The 17,644-nt window shown below is 40.3% G+C and overlaps 1 protein-coding gene across 2 annotated transcripts in view; it reads right to left on the bottom strand.

Annotated features, from left to right (window-relative positions):
* PCCA (propionyl-CoA carboxylase subunit alpha) overlaps window positions 1–17,644 on the bottom strand; it is a 302,552-nt gene that overhangs the window by 1,468 nt on the left and 283,440 nt on the right. For both annotated transcript variants that reach the window (XM_066176406.1, XM_066176405.1), the window contains exons 22-23: window positions 14,537–14,677; window positions 2,184–2,261 (exon numbers count right to left, since the gene is read on the bottom strand). In XM_066176406.1, coding sequence (XP_066032503.1) covers window positions 2,184–2,261; window positions 14,537–14,677 — 219 coding nt within the window. The remainder of the gene's footprint in view (window positions 1–2,183; window positions 2,262–14,536; window positions 14,678–17,644) is intronic.

Here is a 17,644-nt window from a genome sequence, read left to right as displayed (position 1 = left end):
GCTGAGCCTCAGTCTTCTAGGAGGTGAAAGCAGTGTGAAAAACATTCTACTCCTTGCTTTTCTTTTTCTACAAAGCCAAGGTTCAGCAAACCTCGGAGCTACCCAGTGTTTCAAACTCCCCAGCGATTCCTGCCGTGCAGCGGGGCCGGCTCCTCGTGCTGACCCAGGCGCAGCTGTCCTGTAGAAGACAGGAGGCTCGCCAGTTCCTCTCCAGCTTTCTCTCATTTTTTAACCACCTGCAGCTGGAGTAAACTCAAAGTGGATAAAAACAAGCCACTTTTCTCACAGTTACAAACAGGAAGATGGGGTTTGATACAGAAAAGGAATTCAAGTCAGGAATGAAAATGGGAACGTCTTCCAGCTAAAGACAAATGAACTGAGTTTCAAAACATAGTTTCAAAGCATCAAAACATGGACTAACAGCCTGTGCCAAACGTCCCATTCCTGTGGAGAGGCCAAGTTATTTTAGCACTCAGAGCCATGACTTTGCACTGCAGAACAGGATGAATTCTGTTTAGCAGCTTCATTTCTACGCAGCCCGAAACTTTTGTGCTTATTCAAATTCTTAACATTCTAAAGGTCAAATAATGTGCTTGCTATTAAAATGGGTGCACCAAGAGGACATTGCAAGGCGCACATGTGGCCCCCTGAATGGCCTGTACACCATTCACATCCTACCTTGAAGGATTAATAAACCAAACACAGGTTTTCTGTGGCACCTGTACTGAGTGGGAAATATTTATTATTAGGAGAAGTACAAGCAGGCTGGTTGGGAACAGGCCCATGGACTGCAGAACACCTTGGTGGGAAAGGGATGGTTAAAGTGAAAAATAAATGGGGTGGGTGGGAGAGGGAATGGCATTTTAATTACAAATACTAAACAAGTGGATGCAAAGAGCAGCAATTAGGGGTTAAACAAATAAACTAAATGCTTGGAAATACTAATCAAGTGAGAAATGATACAGAAATCAATGCATGAAATAATAAAGCAGCAATGTTGGAGCAAAAGAAAAAGGAACATAATCCTCTCAGTATTTTTTTCTCTTGAGACCCAATTTTGCACTGGATGCACTGGAAGAGGCAAGTCCTGGGATCCAGCCTCGGTGTCAATTTTAGAGCTGTGCCAAAAAAGCCTTTCTTGTAAACACACAAACAGTCCTTGGCATTGAGAGCCATCCTGAGATCCCAGCAAACCTTGCCAGTGGCAAACCCTGTCCCTGCCTGCAGAGTCAGTCTCCCTGCTGCCTCCATGCGGGCTGAAGGCTCCTGCCCTGGGGTTTGTGCCTCAGGGAGAGCAGAGGGGCTTGACTGAACCCAGGCAGAGATGGGCTAGGGCAGGTTAGGAAATACGCCATAGAGCAGAATATATGATCCAGATCCAGACTATGCTCTCCCATTGGAAAGGATGGATCTGGGTGGGGCCCACATCTAGGTGATGGTTTCAGGCTGTGAATTATAATCTGGCACAGGGATGCTCTGAAGTCCCAACTTGAGGTCTGACAGTCCTCAGACCAACTGGGGTTTAGGGCATGCCCTTGTCACATAAGCTTAACCAGTTCCCTGCCCAGAGTGCTGGTTTTGGCACATTGTACACTGCAGCCAAGTCCCAGCTCCAGGGCTGCATCACTGATCCCTCAGAAGCAGGATAGCCTAATGCACAGCCTTGCAAAGCTTAACAAATGTGCAGACCTAGGCTCGATATTGAACAGTCAAAATAATAAAAAATTGCTGTTTTCTCCCTCCTGCAAAAGCACTTTCTATGCTTTGTTCTGGCTGGAGTTTTTTTAACGTCAAATTATTTGCTATTAAATGATTAACTGGCAAAGAGAGCTCTCTTCTTCAGTTGCTCTCTGGAAAGATGAAATTTGGAGAAATGGTCTGCAACACCTTTCAATTCAACTTGGCATTGTAATGTCACAGAAAACAAATCATTTAGGAGAAAGAGAGTTATATGAATTTCCAAGGCAAGTAAAACTATTTCCTGCTGTGATATCTAAGGCTCGGAACTACTTAACAGCATTCACAGCAGATGCAAATGTTACAAAATTAAAGACACCTCACTTTGAAAGACTTAGAGCAATCAGACTTAATTCCTTAACAACCAGAATCCTCCTTTTTTCCTTTTTAAATTCTATCCTGTTTGACAAGTTGCATATGGTTTTAAGTGACCTAAGGTGGCTTACCTTGCCTGTTTTAGCAGCAATCATACTGTTCTGCATTTTCATTGCTTCAATTACACAAATCTCTTGACCTTCCGAAACCTGGTGAAATTCAAGCAGTACAAAATGAGGATAAAGGATTTGAAATGTTCTAAGTGTGATGATTCTTATGGAAAATAAAAGGATTATTTTGTTAAACGTTATAAAGACTTTCATGACACAAGTCAACTCAGCCAGTTACACAGTCATAACACAAATGACAATCACAAAACTGGCAGCAAAATAGGGGGAAAAAAAATCACCAGCTTAAAACTATCACCCCAGGCAAACCTGAAAGGTTCCTCTCGCATCCCATCCATTCAGCTCCAGCTTCCACAGTTCACATTCCACAGTTCACACCACCATAGTTCAACATCAATTAAATGCAGAGCAAAATTTAATTCATGCATTTTTGGCCAGGGAACTTCTGCTTTACTTTGCTGGCGCAGGGCCCACAGAAACTCCTACTGATTCAGAAGCCAAAAGTTCCTCGGCAGGTGTCTGGGGGAGCTTGGGCTGGAAGGTCCAGCAATACCCAGTGGGCTGATGCTGAGGAGAATGTCACCCCTCTGCACATGGCAGCCTCTGATGGTGGCTGATGACTTTGGACTGACAGAAAGGAGCACATCCATGAGGAGCCACCAGCTCTCATCCACAGGGGAGACAAATGCGTCACTTTCACCACAGCTCAGAGCTCTTAAAAGGAAACACTGAGGCTTCATCTTTCTGTTGGTTTGTGTCCTGCTAACAGACATGTGCAAGCTCAAGGTCACCAGGAACCCACTGGGCTGCTCTGCCGGGCTCCCTGTGCCTCCCAGTCAGATCCTCCCTCCAATGTCTAGGACCACCTTGTGCAGAGGAAACTGCGACTCCAGGCTTGACAGTGGTTGTGGAGGCTGCCTAAACACGAGAGGCAAAATGGGAATTGGAATTTACCAGTGTAACCCAGCGATCAGCTGGTCATTCCACAAAGATGATGCATGCCAGAGAGGAAGGGTGCCAGGATCCACATGCCAGGATTTAGGACCTGTGCACTCCTATGGGATGCCTGGTTCCGAGTGCAAGTCTTTTCATCGGGCTCTTTAGCAGATGGAATCTGCTATTCCCTCATTATCCCAGCAAGTTTGGGATGCTTTCACTCTGATGTCCAAGTTTCATTAAACAGAGTAATCTGAAACCTGCAGAAATCTGGTTTATGCACTGTTATATGTGCCAGTGCCAACAAAATGTTTATTTATATACACACATGTATACACATAGATATATTTCTCTAATTATATGTAAAATGAATAATACATATTTAAAGACAAGTGTGTACCACTTTGGAGGAATATACTAACAGGCAGATGTGAAGTCAGAGATCAAATGTACATTGCATGAAGAACATTCCCAAAATGTAAGTACAGCTATTTTTTCACTAGCTGACTGAAAAGCACTGATATCTGCCTATGGATTCTGAGCAAAGCAAAACAAAAACCATTACATTAAAAGGTGCTTACGCACCCTTTCCCCAACAGGCTGGCAACAACAGTATGAGAGGTGTTGGAGGGTAAATATGGAAAGCATTTGCTATGGGAATATGGTGTACTAACTGGATACAGAGAATAACCAAAACCCAACACCCTGCAGAAATTCCATCCTGAGCTTCAGGCAAGCAGTTAAGTCATTAGCAGGTGTCCAATTTGGTGAATAGTATCAAAGACTTGTTCTTTGTCCCCAGTTATTTCCCCTCTATTCCCTTTCCCTGTCTTTTGTCTCCTTCCTTTCACACCTGCTGCTCTGCCCATAGCCTTGTCCCAGCAGCTCACTCTTCCTTTCCTTTATTCTTCTCCTCTCCTTTTTCCTACCTCATTACTTTTCTTCCATCTGCTCTGAACTTTCCAAACGTTTCTGAGGTTATGAGGAAGCAATGAATGTCTACTTTGGATTCAAAGAGAAGGAAAAAAAATGGGAAAAAAAGTTTGTTGGAAGAGGGTTTTTTTAATAATGCTGTTATTAAAATATGCATTTCAGAAACAATTTTGCCACCCTCTGGTTAAACTCTGCTATCAGAGGGTCAAGAACACAGGCCTCTAGAGGTTGCTGAAGATTGAGATCCTAAGGACAACAGATCTGAATTCAGTGGCTTAATTACAAGGCCACAAGAAACTCTCTCCTTGAGCAGTTACATTTAACTGTAACATGGCTTCATTGGGAGGATGGTGTGCAAATGAACCAGTCAGCAACTATCTAAACAGAGTTCTGGAAACACATCTACAGGAAAAGTACAGAACTGTCTCAGTAGATCTCAAGTATGGTGCTAAAATGGCAGAAGTTTTAGTGATTGTGGGATGGAAATATTTCTTAATCTGAATTTCTTCTCAGTTTCCCCTCTTTCTCAAAAATAAAGTTTTTGTGTTTTATACAATGCCTTCTGGGTTGATGACAAAGGACGCAGTGTCTGGGAAGAAAATAAGCCCCTCAACCCACAAAATTCATAGTCAAAGTATCCAGTTAACATCTAGTCTTACTGATTTGAAAGGAAGGAGGCACTTTCAGCAGGTACCACGTGTGAAAATGCCGTGTCTGTACTTCTGATGATGTGTAATTTGTTGAAAATTATCTTGGCGCAAGTGTCACTTAAGCACAGAAGTTTAATTACTGTTCTTATGTTAAACCTTTACAGCTCCACTCATTGTGTTGAAAAGCGACAAATCCTAAAATTAGGCACTTGTATCTCTCTTTCCTCTTTTTCAGTCTTTTGGGCATTGTCCGATTTCTTTCATTCTATAATTGCACATATCCTTTTGTCTGTTATTTAGCCTGCTAATGAAAACCGCAGAGATGTGTACAAGTTCTTGCTGTCTAACTTATTTAGGATTTATCTGGGCCATTTTTAATGCTGTATTTTCATTGCATAATTTATTTCTTTCAGTGGATGGTAAACCAGTGAAAACCACCATCTTTACATTTCCATTTAGAGAGGTCTCAGTGATGACCCAAATCTATCAAAACAGGCAACTAAAATCAAACAAAAAAAAATCTCATTTATTTGAACCAAGTAAAGTAAAAGGGCTCATTTTCTTAAAAGAAATTTATCTCAGGTATTTTTTTCACAGAGTTACACTACAGACAAATCGACCTTTACATTGCTTGGTAAATCAAAATAAATGAGTGATTAACTGCTAGACCTGCAGTCTGTATTTCAGCAGTTTATTTCTGCATGGTGCAGTTCAAAGTAGAAGTTCAGTTTTGTTCTCCATAGAGTGAAAAGGAAAAAGAAACAGAAAAGAGAAAAAAAAAAAAAAAGATCATTGAAGTGGAGGGTACTTCACATCTTGATGCTGCTAACAATTGTAATGTGAATTCGGGAACAGTCAGCGGTGCTGTTTGAGTAACTCAGGGACTGCACGGTGGTTGCTCTCTCCGCTGGCCTAAAGGTGACACATAGGACAGGGAACTGTCTCCAGTCATTTCCCAACCAAGTACCTCACACCACAGGGTGGAAGCAGAATGCTGAGAAGCAGCAACGCCGACCTGCTCTCACTGCACCTACACGAGGACCACAAAGACTCTCTGCACTCAGAGACAGGGCTCTTTAAAGCTCAGGAGCACGAAAAGACGGCGCACACCCGAGGGCATTGCTACCACGGGATCTTTGTGAATATGGTACACTTTCTGCAGACTTTTGTGCGTCATCGGATGGAGACTTACTGATTGTGACAGGACGTCTCCCATGTTAGGCTTACAAAATGGTCACAAGCCCCACAAGTCTTTCTGATAAACCCAATGGGCGCTGATGTATTTCCCCGCTCTCTGTCTAATTGGTGTAAAGTTTGCAGATCTGAATCACCGATCTTTTATCCAGCTTGCTGCGTCCTCTCCTTTGACATGAGGTCAGGGTTCACATTCGCATCCGATTATCGAAGTGGCACTCATTAACCGGCAGCCTGCCTCGCACCAAAATGAGTTCGCTGGAAGGGGAACTCGGCCCATTTACTCAGCAGATTTCAGCATTTTAAGGAGGCCTGAATGTCACACAGTATTGCTACGTTTTGAGGACTTTCAGACATCTCCAGCTGATGATTAATTGTGAGTGATGGGAAATAAAATCCAGTAAAGCCAGCTGCTTGCCATGGTCGGCAAAATTACTATAATGGATATAGGCTGCCAATTTTCCAGTTTTACTGGCAAGTCTTCCAAGTGTAATTAAGGGAAGTTATAAATGATATGGAAATCTATCAAGTCCCATTTATTTTCAGAGGACTCTTTCCCCTGAGACTTTTATCTTCAAGCTTATAGTTTGCTTTGTTGTGCTAATGATTTAAACCACTTCTTATTTCTGATTAAAGCCCCCAATATCCTTCACAAGAAGTTAGATCCACTTTATTCAGAAGGATTTAAAGAAACAGAAGCCTTTTTAAAGTTGTGTTTGTAAGCCATGCTGAGCTCCCACTTCCTCTGTGGAGGCGTAACAAGGCATCCTCCATCTTAGGCACCTCACTACCATCTGGATTTCTGCTTCCGACAAACTCTGGGGACTGGGAAAGATTTGGTGATCGGGAAGAAGGGAGAGAAAAGAGTGAATAAAAAACCTAAAAATTAAAAAAAAACACCATCAACAAAACCTCAACTTGCCTCCCAATCCTAAATCTTCCAAAAACAAAGATTGTAGGTGCTGCTTAGACACCAGGCATTTAGCACAGAGTGGTGTTGCTCACTAATGTTGTTTGATTTGGAATAAAAGCATGAAAATGATGTGCAAAGGCCTAAAATTGGAGATGTAAAGGATGACTGCACAGTATTCCATTTCTCAATTTCATCCTTCAGAGCCACAAAATGGGGGTGATACAGTTACTGGATGAGATTTACAGTAACAGCTGTGGTCTTCCCACACAAGGGAGGACCTTCTAATGGGCTAAGGTCTGTTTTGAACAGACGGGGAGTAGCAAAACAAGGTTCCCTATTAAGGGTGTGCAGTAATATTCCTGATAAAGAAAATGAGTAGTGGTAGTCAGATTGGTTTAAAAGACCTAAATCTCCTTTCACTGTTAAAAAAAAAAAAAATAGAGCTATTTTAGAAAGTGCTAACTGCTAAATAAATGAAAGACATGTAAATGTAAGGGTTTGGTTTTTTCCTTAACTCCTCCCTACAAACTGTAAAGAATGCATAGGAACCAGTGCCAGGGGCATATGGCTTTCTCCTGTGCTGAACATTCATACAAAAGACAGGTTCATCAGTCATTGGAGTATCTGGATAAAAAATTAGCTCCTGATGGATGGTATTTAGAGCTTACCTGCTGCTAGTACATTACCAGAGAAGCACAGGTTTTGAAACCCACATGACATTAGAAACTGCAGACCATGAAATACCCCACGTGCAGGCGCGCTCATAATGTGCGCCAGGTTATACAAAATAAGAAATAAGCTATTTAAACCCTCTGCCTAAAATTGGGCCCGCTGCAAGGAACCCTGGGTCAGCCCTACACAGGCCAATTAATGCACAGCATCTGCTGTATAGAAGCCGTGCATGAAGCACTTCCGAATGATTTCAGCAATTAAAAGAAAACTGTTTCCTGCCTGTTTTGACAGCAACTGTTTCAATGCAAGAGTGAGCACCAAATCATTGTGTGCAGCTGAAAAAATTAAGTCTCTTTTTTTTAATCTTGTGAAAAGGAGGTGGGAGGGATGAAGGTTTCTTACGGAATCGGATCGTTCTTTTGTTGTCCGACATTCTGTGTTTTTCTGCCAAATTAGACAGAAGGCTCCGAGGGTTTACGGGGCCCTCTACAGTATCACCTTCTGGTGCACTGTGGCTCCCTAAAAAGACGGATCAATATCAACCCTGCTGATTTGCCTACAAAAGTGAAAATCCCTCAATTACATTTTTAAGACCATTATATTTAGAACACAGGTGCTCTGATGCGTAACATTTTTAAGGCTCTTGGAGCTGAGGTGGAAAAAAACAATGACAGCCCTCAGCAAATATGAGCTTGGATTTGGTTAAAAGTGAAGTAAGAGTTGTATTTTATTGGTATCTCCTTCCCCATCTTTGGGAAGACACCACTAAACATCACTCAGAATTTCCACCATACCGCAGCTTAAGTCCCTGTTGAGCCTTTTAAAGTGAAAAGAGACAATGCAAGATAGTGCCATATGAAAGAGAGTTATCCTTTCTTGCAGCCTTCTGCAAAATAATTGCAAACGTGCATCTTGTTTATGCTTGTGCACAATCACTGAGCCATGAATTAAGTATGTATTCACTATTTATGAAGATACTGGGAATTTTGTTTGTTTATTTGTTGTTTAAACTTAGTCCATGCTATTATCATTCCCTTCCCAGATTTTTTTCTCTCTGGCTTGCTGGCAATCTGGCAGCCAGCATCCAACAAGAAAACAAACCAAGAGGAATTGGATGAGCAACAATTGCAATTCCTTGGCATTGTCCATTACCATGTAAAATAATTAGTGCAAGTTTTCTCTTCTTTCCAAATTAACTTTGAAACCAGAGCTACAGAACTGCAAATATAATTAGCAGCAATTAATAGTACTTGACAAATCATTACTAAACTTTTTTTGCCACACTCCTTTAACGAATGAATCTCAACATAGCACATCCCACATCTTCTGACCTCTGACTAAAGGTCACTGATGTCCCCCTGACAGCAATCAGCACTGGTCATTGCACTCCCACTTATCCAAAACACACTGCCCCAACTGCCTCTGCCATCCCAGGGTGCTGGGGAAGTGATATGCAGGCGGAGCAGTTCTGGGGCTATTCTATTCTTTTGCTAACTCAGCCCAATCTGTATCAATTAAGTTTTTTAGTAACAGCTAAAAAGTTGTTCATTACTTGAAAAGGCAAAGCACACCAAAATAATAATAAAAAAACTGAGTGAATTCATCTCAAAGGATTGGCAACATTTTTTTCCCCTAGAAGGAAACCTTAATAATATTGACTATTTCTAACTTGTCATAATAGGATTTTGTTCTTAATTACAGTGTACTCAAACATGAATCTCAGACTGTGCAATTGCATAAAATAAGTAGTAATTTTTTTTTCAAGTAAAATATTAAAAAAATACATCAGTACATTATGAACTATTATTATAGTTAATTTTTTTTCAATGTAACCAGAATTATTACTTGTGGCCCCAGGAAATAAAAATGACGAAATATTTCAATACTTCTACTCTGGAAATTATACAACCGTGAAAAAGTTTTCATTTCCTGTTTACCAACAGGATTTTTTTCCCCCAAAAGATAAACCCCACGAAAATTGTCAAATACAAAGAATCACAAAAACTATGTAAGGTTTGTGACCATATTTTGTCAAGTCTGCAAATTCCCTTCAACTGACAAGTGGAGTTTATATTTTCTCTGAAGAACAGGAGCAAGGAAAGGAGGGAAAGGGAAAGAAAAAGGAAAGACAACAAAAGAAAAAAATGTCCATACACAAGAGAAAAGTAGTATTTTAATTAAATAATATCTTACTAAATTATTGGTACCATATTTAGCCAAATAGAATGTGAAAATTAAGCAAATAAATTTTTACTGTTTTAACCTGGATGTCGTTTCTCTGCTACAAATTCCAATTAGTATAAGATTAAAAAAGGGATTTTTTTTTTTTTAAGATTTTGAGGTCTGAGTGGCAAATACAAGTTTAAACAACACACTACTGCCTGATGGCAACAGGTAAGGTTAAAACTTCACCATTTCTTTCACAAGAATGAAGTAGTGACAAACAGAATTTAGAAAGCTCTTTTGTTTTGGTTTTTACTACTGAGCATTTCAGCAGTAGAGGTCAAACAAAACATCTTTTCCCATAGCAAAAACTTCCCAAGGCTTGTGAGATGGAAAATCATGAATAAAGATTTTCTTAAAAAAACTATTCTTCTAAAGAATAACAAGAGAAATTGAAATAAAATGCATGCAGCTGAACTGAAAGAGAAATGCAGTTTAAAACTTTTTTCTTTAATTACTTTGAAAAGGTGGAAACACAGCAATGTCTTTTGTAAGTTATACAACTAAAAAAGCAGCCTTTAAGTTACCCAATTTTGAAATTACTGAGGCAATTAGCATCTACATTTAACAGCTGACATTTTGGTAGGAAAAAATTTATCCCATGCAGTATTAATGCCCATGGCTACACTAGCATCAATCTGAAATCATAATGCATTTTTGTATGAGAAAAGTATATTTTAAAAATGGCTTGAATGGTGAAAACTTCCATAAACCTGGAGTAATCTTAATCTGCTGGAAAGGGAGGAAACTTAGAAACTTCGGTAAAAATAATTAATTGTCCTCTTCTTTAGGCTGCAGTCTTAAAAGACTCAGTAACACTGAGTCTTACACATTTCCTTTCCTCTTACACATCTAAGTGTGGGGGGAATCATTAAAGTGATTTAGGCTGCCAGGTATTAGGTATTAGCTTAGTGACCAATGCTTAGCTTAGTAATGACACCTGTCCTGGCTAATGTTACTGAAAAGGAAAAACAACCAACAGAAATATACAGCTATAAGAAAAACACCTTTGCCTTCCTGACAGACAGAAAACTGAAAAAGCAAAAAATAGGTTCATAGGTGAAAATGTAGCAAAGGCTGCAAGGCAATCAGGACAGATAAGATCTTTCTTTGTTGCTGTGGACAGTTCAGACTACTAAACTTGGAATCAGTAGTGGGGATACTTTGGGTGGGTTTGCTTTAGGAACAACAGCATTGCTTTCTTGACCTGTGCAACCATTAGGATCTAGATCTTTCCCCACTCCTGCACTTCCAGTGCACAGAATCCTACATGCACAGAAACCAAGCCAAACAACTCAACACAAAGAAGTATTTTCAAGTGCCCACCCATGTCCTGCCCTCTGAGTAAATAAAGGAATTCGTGCAGCTTTAGTAGTTTTTATGGTGCTGTCTTTGTGGTCGCTGTGGTGAGATTAGAACCACGTGCAGTGCCATCTCCACACTGGCATAAAAATCCTGCTGTGTGCTAACCAGGGCTGGCTGGTACTGCCACCAGGGTCAGCAAAAACTGAGTGAATTACTTGCCTTGAAGTCCAGTGGTTTCTCTGGCCCGTGGCAACATGAGGAACCAAAAAATAGTTCTCTCAAAACCAAATTTCATCCTAATGCACGCGATCATTAACAACTACTTAGAAAACAAATACACAAACACCCTCATTCTCCAATAAGGGATATCTTTCCTATATTAATGGGACTGTGTTATCATGAGGAATATAATCTAAATTTAAATCTTCTTTCCCTAAATAATATTAACCTTCTTTCTAGTCAGTCGGATTTCTGTTTCATTGTTTATGTTGCTTTCTGCTTCTGAATGCCTTCATTGTGCTTCCAGGAATAACTGAGTGACAACTAATTACAGTCTTCCGATCACATGAAGGGAAATAAAGAAAGTAGAAAGTAACTAAAAACCTAAAGAAATTGGCAGCATCACAAGTTCTGCTTCTCCGTAAATGACAAACAGCACTTCCCTACTGTGTTACTAAAATCTACAGATCATGTTACAGACAAAAGAAAATAAATTCCCTGCATATGCAATATCTTTTGGCAAAAAATTAATCGAAAACTGCTTATCAGACCAGCTGGATAGAGGATGCTCACATAATCTTCTATCAGGCTTCATCAGACCAAAGTATTTCTCAGCAACAGCAGCCGAGAGGGACCACTATGGCAAAAAATTCAATTTCAAGTAAAAACAGTGACACATCGAGTGGGGGAAACTAACCCAGAGATCAGCGCTGCCCTCTCATTTGGCTACGGAAACATGGAGAGGGACTAACAAACGCCATGTGCTTTACCTGACCGGGCGCGATGCCCCGGAGCTGAACCGTAGGCAATAAACACGGGTTTGCAAGCTCGGCCAGTCAGACAAAGATGACCCTCTCCAGGCCTGGTGTAAAGTTATACCTGAGGGAGGGGGATGACAGCTCAGCTCCCCGTGCTACTGACGGCTCTGAGAGTGTCTCTGTGAGCACGGCGACTCTGCTGCACCAACACTGTAGCACACGCTATAACCTGTCAGCGTTATTGCTAGCAGCAGCAACACCTGAGGGGAAGGAGGGACAACGACCTCACGTTCTCCCGTTTTTCAGCTGTGCTGTTTTCACGCACCGTGCAAATTTGAGCTGCCGAAAGCAGTGGCAAGCGCACAGAACAGGAGCTACTTAAATTCCCATTTCTCCAGCGCACTAAAGAAATTAGACTTTTCCCAAGCAGTGCAACAAAAAGAGCTGTATTTATCAAGGAGCTACAGTTCCCTGCCCATCATGCCTTCAGCAGCTGTAGTGGGTGAGCTGGTTTCTGACAGACAGCCAAGACGCGTAATCTGAATCCCACCATCCCACTGCTTATTCAGTGCCGAGAGCTGATGTTACCCTCATTCGCTCGCTGGCTCGGGGGTTTTTTTAACGTTTTGACACTAGTCCTGAAAAGGAAGGATTTAAGTTAAATCCTTTTCAATAACGCAAATGTGTTTTTTGCAATTAAAGCCACACAATTAGCAATGACAAGCTCAGGTCAGCAGAACATAGATTATGCTGTTGAAATGCTCTGCCACTCAGTGCCTCCAGAAAAGAGCTGCAGGAGAGGAGAAGAGAAAAAAAAATCTCACACACATTATTTAACAACTTGTGCTCTGATGCACAGCACCACTTGTAGATTTGTGGAGGGAGGTTCCTTTATTTATTTACTTAAAATCCCTTAGGCTCTGGCCTCCTTCACCACTGATTGTACTCCTTACAGACAACAAGAACTATTCTTCAGGGCAAGAAAGCTGGTAACATTTAGAATTAACTTCTCAAAAATAAAAACTAAACAAATATTTAAAGTCTCAAAATCCTTGACTTAAAAATGTTTCCATTAATTCTTCACAAAAAGAAAAGTATTTGCCTATGATCTCCCTCATTCAGTCACTTGTATTGCCTTAGACAAAGAAAGCAGATTCCTCTGTCCATATCATGGCATAAAGAATAATTTTAATTGAATACTGTTCTTTTGTTTTAAAGTCTCAAACTATGTGTGTGCATGTATAGATCATAAACAAGAAAGATAAGTGTAAAAGCTAGAAAAGTTTTTAATTTCTTATCAGCTTAACTTAGATCTGTTCCCTCTGAAATGTCTTTATTTCATTACTACAAACACTGGCACCTACAGATCTTTTCTATTAATGAGATGACTCTGTTTTCACTGTACACAGACAGAAACAACCATATATTTTAGAACCAAAGGTGGTATCATAGCAAAATGTAAGCAAATATACCACTTTGCCAGTGTGATCGATGACTGCCACCTAATAAGTGCAATGCTGATTTTGAATTTCAGATCTTGATCCCATTTTTTAATAATCTTTCAAGAAAATCTAGGTTTCATTGCCATGAATTATGAACCTTGTGACTGAAACTACATACATGTTTATGGAATCCTTTAACTGACAACAGTACTTTAACATTAATATGATCTGATTCAAATACTCCTGCATCTGCAATCACTCCCTTGTTTTCAATGGTTATGAGAGATAAGTGCCTCAACCTTAGAAATCACATACGATACAATGTGGTAGAATTTCATATAAAGCTGAGTTCAAGTCAGTGTTTATACACAACTCTAAAACAAAAATTTGTTTCCAACTCAGAGTGAGGTAAGGAGCACTGGAAATCCCCATATCAGCATAATCCCTTGCCCTTCTGTATGGCAAGTTTATTCCTTCTGCAAGACAAGAAGACTATCACATGAGCCTGGAAATTCCCAGCATAGAATTCCCAACTCATGTGCCCTGCAAAATGATAACATAGGGCTTTTTTTAAAAAAAAAGAAAGAAAAAAGAGTGAAGTTAAATATCTGTCCTGTGTCCCTTTTTTTTTTTCTAGTAGTATTTTCATTACTTCAGGGCAGAAAATCAACAATTCCCTCTAGCTAGAATGAACAGCAGATAGATAGATAGATAGATAGATAGATAGATAGATAGATAGATAGATAGACAGACACACACTTATGTGACTTTACTCACAATTTTCTCCCTTGTACCTGTCCTGCCAACAAGGTTTTTGGCATACAAAACCAAGCTATCTCTTTGAGTTTCTTCTGTGGACTTGTACTAGGCTGAAAAATTTCCTTTTAAAGCCAGTTTAATTTGAATTGGTTTTCCTTACAAGTTTTTATAATTAAAACTAAAACCAGCACACTTTATTCTACAGGTGATTTTAAAAAACAGAAAGAAACAAAACCAAGACAACAACAACAACAAAAAAAAACCCCATCAAACCTGTAGTTTCAGTTGCACCAAGGCAAAATTTCTGTGGGATATATAATGAAAATGCAGATATACAGATCACATTTCTTACCATGTCGCCAGGCTTGACAGAAACTGCCACCACTGTTCCAGGCATGGGAGATCTCAAAATGCTGGAGGTGTCCTCTGCTGCTTTCTCTGGCATGTACTTGCTCAGCTCCGCAGCAACCTTCGTCAGTATTTGCAATTTGTACTAAAGAATAGGAAGAGGACTGGTTTAGAAAACTGTACCTTGGTGAATTCCAGTCAATAACCGGCATTATTTTGTGGCATGTTTTTATGTAATACATCTGTTAGATGTTCTTCACAGGAGTGTCTAAAAAACACTTTTTGAAATCTTTATTCAGAGTTTCGTTTTCAGGATGTAGAAAGAAAAATATGCAACCCCAGTCTGCAGCAAAGTGCACATAAAACCAAAGAAACAAGTAAAGAGATGTCAAACTTATTTTAAAATTGAGGGTAGAGAGGGAAGATGCAAATATCAAAACAAAAATGCCCTTATGCTTGCTGCACATTATCTTTGCTGGATAAGGAATATTCAGGGATTTTTTCCAATGCAGTGATGAATTGGAAACTGACCTTTTAGGAAAGTCTGCCAGACTTTCAATGACATGACTGATCTTAAACATTGCGTTTACCTTTTAAACATTTCTTTTTACCACGTATTTAATGTTTGAAGTTAGTAATTTGCTCGGATTTTGCAATTAAAACCTGTTAATTCAATTTCAATCCTGATTTTTCATGCAGAAGCAGAACAGTCAAACGTTGTTGTATTGAATATGCTTTATCTGCAATAAAACCCATTCAGCAGCCGTCCCCTCTCTGGAGAAAGTTTTGTTTTCTCTAATATGTTTTATAACAATTAAAACCAGAGGGGAATATGATGACCATCAGATGAGAGAGCATCCCTTTAAGAGAAACCTTTCTGAAGGCGTACAAATGTTGCCTAAACATTTCGGGCCCAGGGCTTTTTAATTTTTAAAAACTTGCCATCACTTGGCGAGCTCCCTGCCCTCCGACAGACGGCCGGACGGACAGACGGCCGGCCGGCACCCGGGAGGGAGCGCACGGAGCCAGTAGATGGCAGCAGGTCTCTGTGTGACACTCCCGCCTCGCCGGGGCACACCGAGCCAAGGCCAGCACCGCACTTCATCAATAATTTAAACAAAGGTTTTAATAACAAGCATCCGGCGGACGGCATTTACAATTCAAATGCGTATTTTGCTGATGTAAAGTTCAACACCTTGCTTGGAACAGTATGTTTTCCTCCAAAACAATTAGCTATTGTTTTATTAACAATAAAATGTCTTTACTTTTCATTTTTACACGGACAGAAAAAATCCGATCTCCTTATGGTGAAGGTAATGGGGGACTCTACCTTCTGCTTCTGTAGGAAGCAGAACAAGTTATTTAGAAATACATGCAAAAGGTGATTAACTCTGCAGTGACATCTTTAAAACGTACCTTTCGAAGCCGAATTAAAACAACATAACAGAGGATTATCATCCTCCACAAACGGTGTGTGGACACACAATATTTTGTGAGATGAACAGTGCAGCCATTCACTCAGAAACACCCGCTTCTAACCAGAAATAGAGGCAAATGGTTACATGAACCGATCCTTCCACCACACCCCAGTAACAAAACACCCCAGCGATGTTCCCTGAGGCTCTAAGTGGCACCCAAAGATTTGAGGACCCGTTCCCAGCCATGTGCCTCGGTCATAATTGCCGTGGCACGGCGAAACCAGCACCATTTTGTATGCAGAAAGCAGCTTTAACTCCAAGCCTCCCGCAGGCATCATCATGGCAATTCAGGCTGTGGCACTCACGATTTCCCCCCCAGAACCCAGGCAGCTCTTTCCCAGCTGAAGCCAGCGTGCTGTGCCCATCGCGGTTCCCTTTCCAGGAGCGAGGTGCACGTGTGCCAGCAGGCACGGACACACGCTCCCGTGTGCAGGGACAGGGCACGCGGTGCCTATAGGAGAATTGGTGACATGAGCTGCAAATAGAACTGCAGCAGTGTGACAAGTCAAATAATAACATCTTGTGCGTGTTTCTTTACTCTTGAGTGTCTGTTTTGCAATCAAGACGTACAAGTGTCTGCCAGTTTCTGAAGGATATGATCCTTAAGTGAAATTACTGTGCAAATAAAAGCTTTTTACTCCTATTAAAATTCATCTGAGTCATAAGTGGCAAGGAAAAAAAGCTTGCAGAGTGTATTCTGCTGTCAATCTAATAAACATTCTGTGTAGAGGGACTATTTATCCAAGATAAATTGTACTTTAAAGTCCTTCATTAAATCTATGGGGGGGAATATAATTACAACAAATTGCACAGTTTCAGTATCCATGGTTGGTGTCTTCTTTGTACTCAGAGTTTGAAAATAAATTTTAAAAAAAATAGAAAAAAGAAAGAATGCAGAAATAAGTTACATTTGGGGACAGTATTGTTGCCTCTTGCAAGAGACTATTTTGATATGATTTCAAAGGATTAGGTTTAGATGCCATTTAGTTTTTTAAGCCACATTAACACTCCTGAGCTGCCCAATTTCAAAATTTAAACTTGAAGGGAAAGCCAGACCTTCTGCATTCATCTAGGTTACAGTATTTCACAGGGGTTGAAATACAGAATTCCCTATGCACTTTACAACATTCAACAGTGGGGGAAAAACACATTCCTCAGTATGCTGCACTTTAAAGCTCAGCTCTCCACACCAAGCTAAAATATCTCTACCAAACGTTGTTTTTACTATCTTTATAATTTTCATATCTTTTAGATTCCTTTCTCTGCAGGACTCCTGCTTTGCTTGGAGTGAGATGTAAGAGTCAGTGCTCTCAAAGCTTTAAAATGCAGGTCTTTGTTATTGATGAGCTGTTCCTTTTCCTTTTGTATTTGTTTATTGTTCTTTAGTCTGTTTGGGGGATAAGCAAGTTACTGTAATCAAAAAGTAAAAAATAACAACAGTAAACTTCTGGGGAAAGGCCTTTTTTGGCACAGTTGGTTCACAAATGACCTTTCAGAATATGAAAAGACAAAGCCGCAAAGAAAGGTTCCTTCTCCAAGATTACCTTTGATGTATTTCTGCTGCTGGCTGGACCCCACTAAATACCTGCATAAATATCCCTTTGTGATGCTGCTACTTATCCCTGGAGAGGAGT

Source organism: Chamaea fasciata, unplaced genomic scaffold (assembly GCF_029207755.1).
Source record: "Chamaea fasciata isolate MVZ Bird 193981 ecotype frontalis unplaced genomic scaffold, bChaFas1.0.hap1 SCAF_2, whole genome shotgun sequence".
In the NCBI taxonomy this organism is placed as follows: Eukaryota; Metazoa; Chordata; class Aves; order Passeriformes; family Sylviidae; genus Chamaea; species Chamaea fasciata.
The sequence above is the reverse complement of the archived record's forward strand: the minus strand, read 5'-3'. Positions and strand labels throughout refer to the sequence as shown.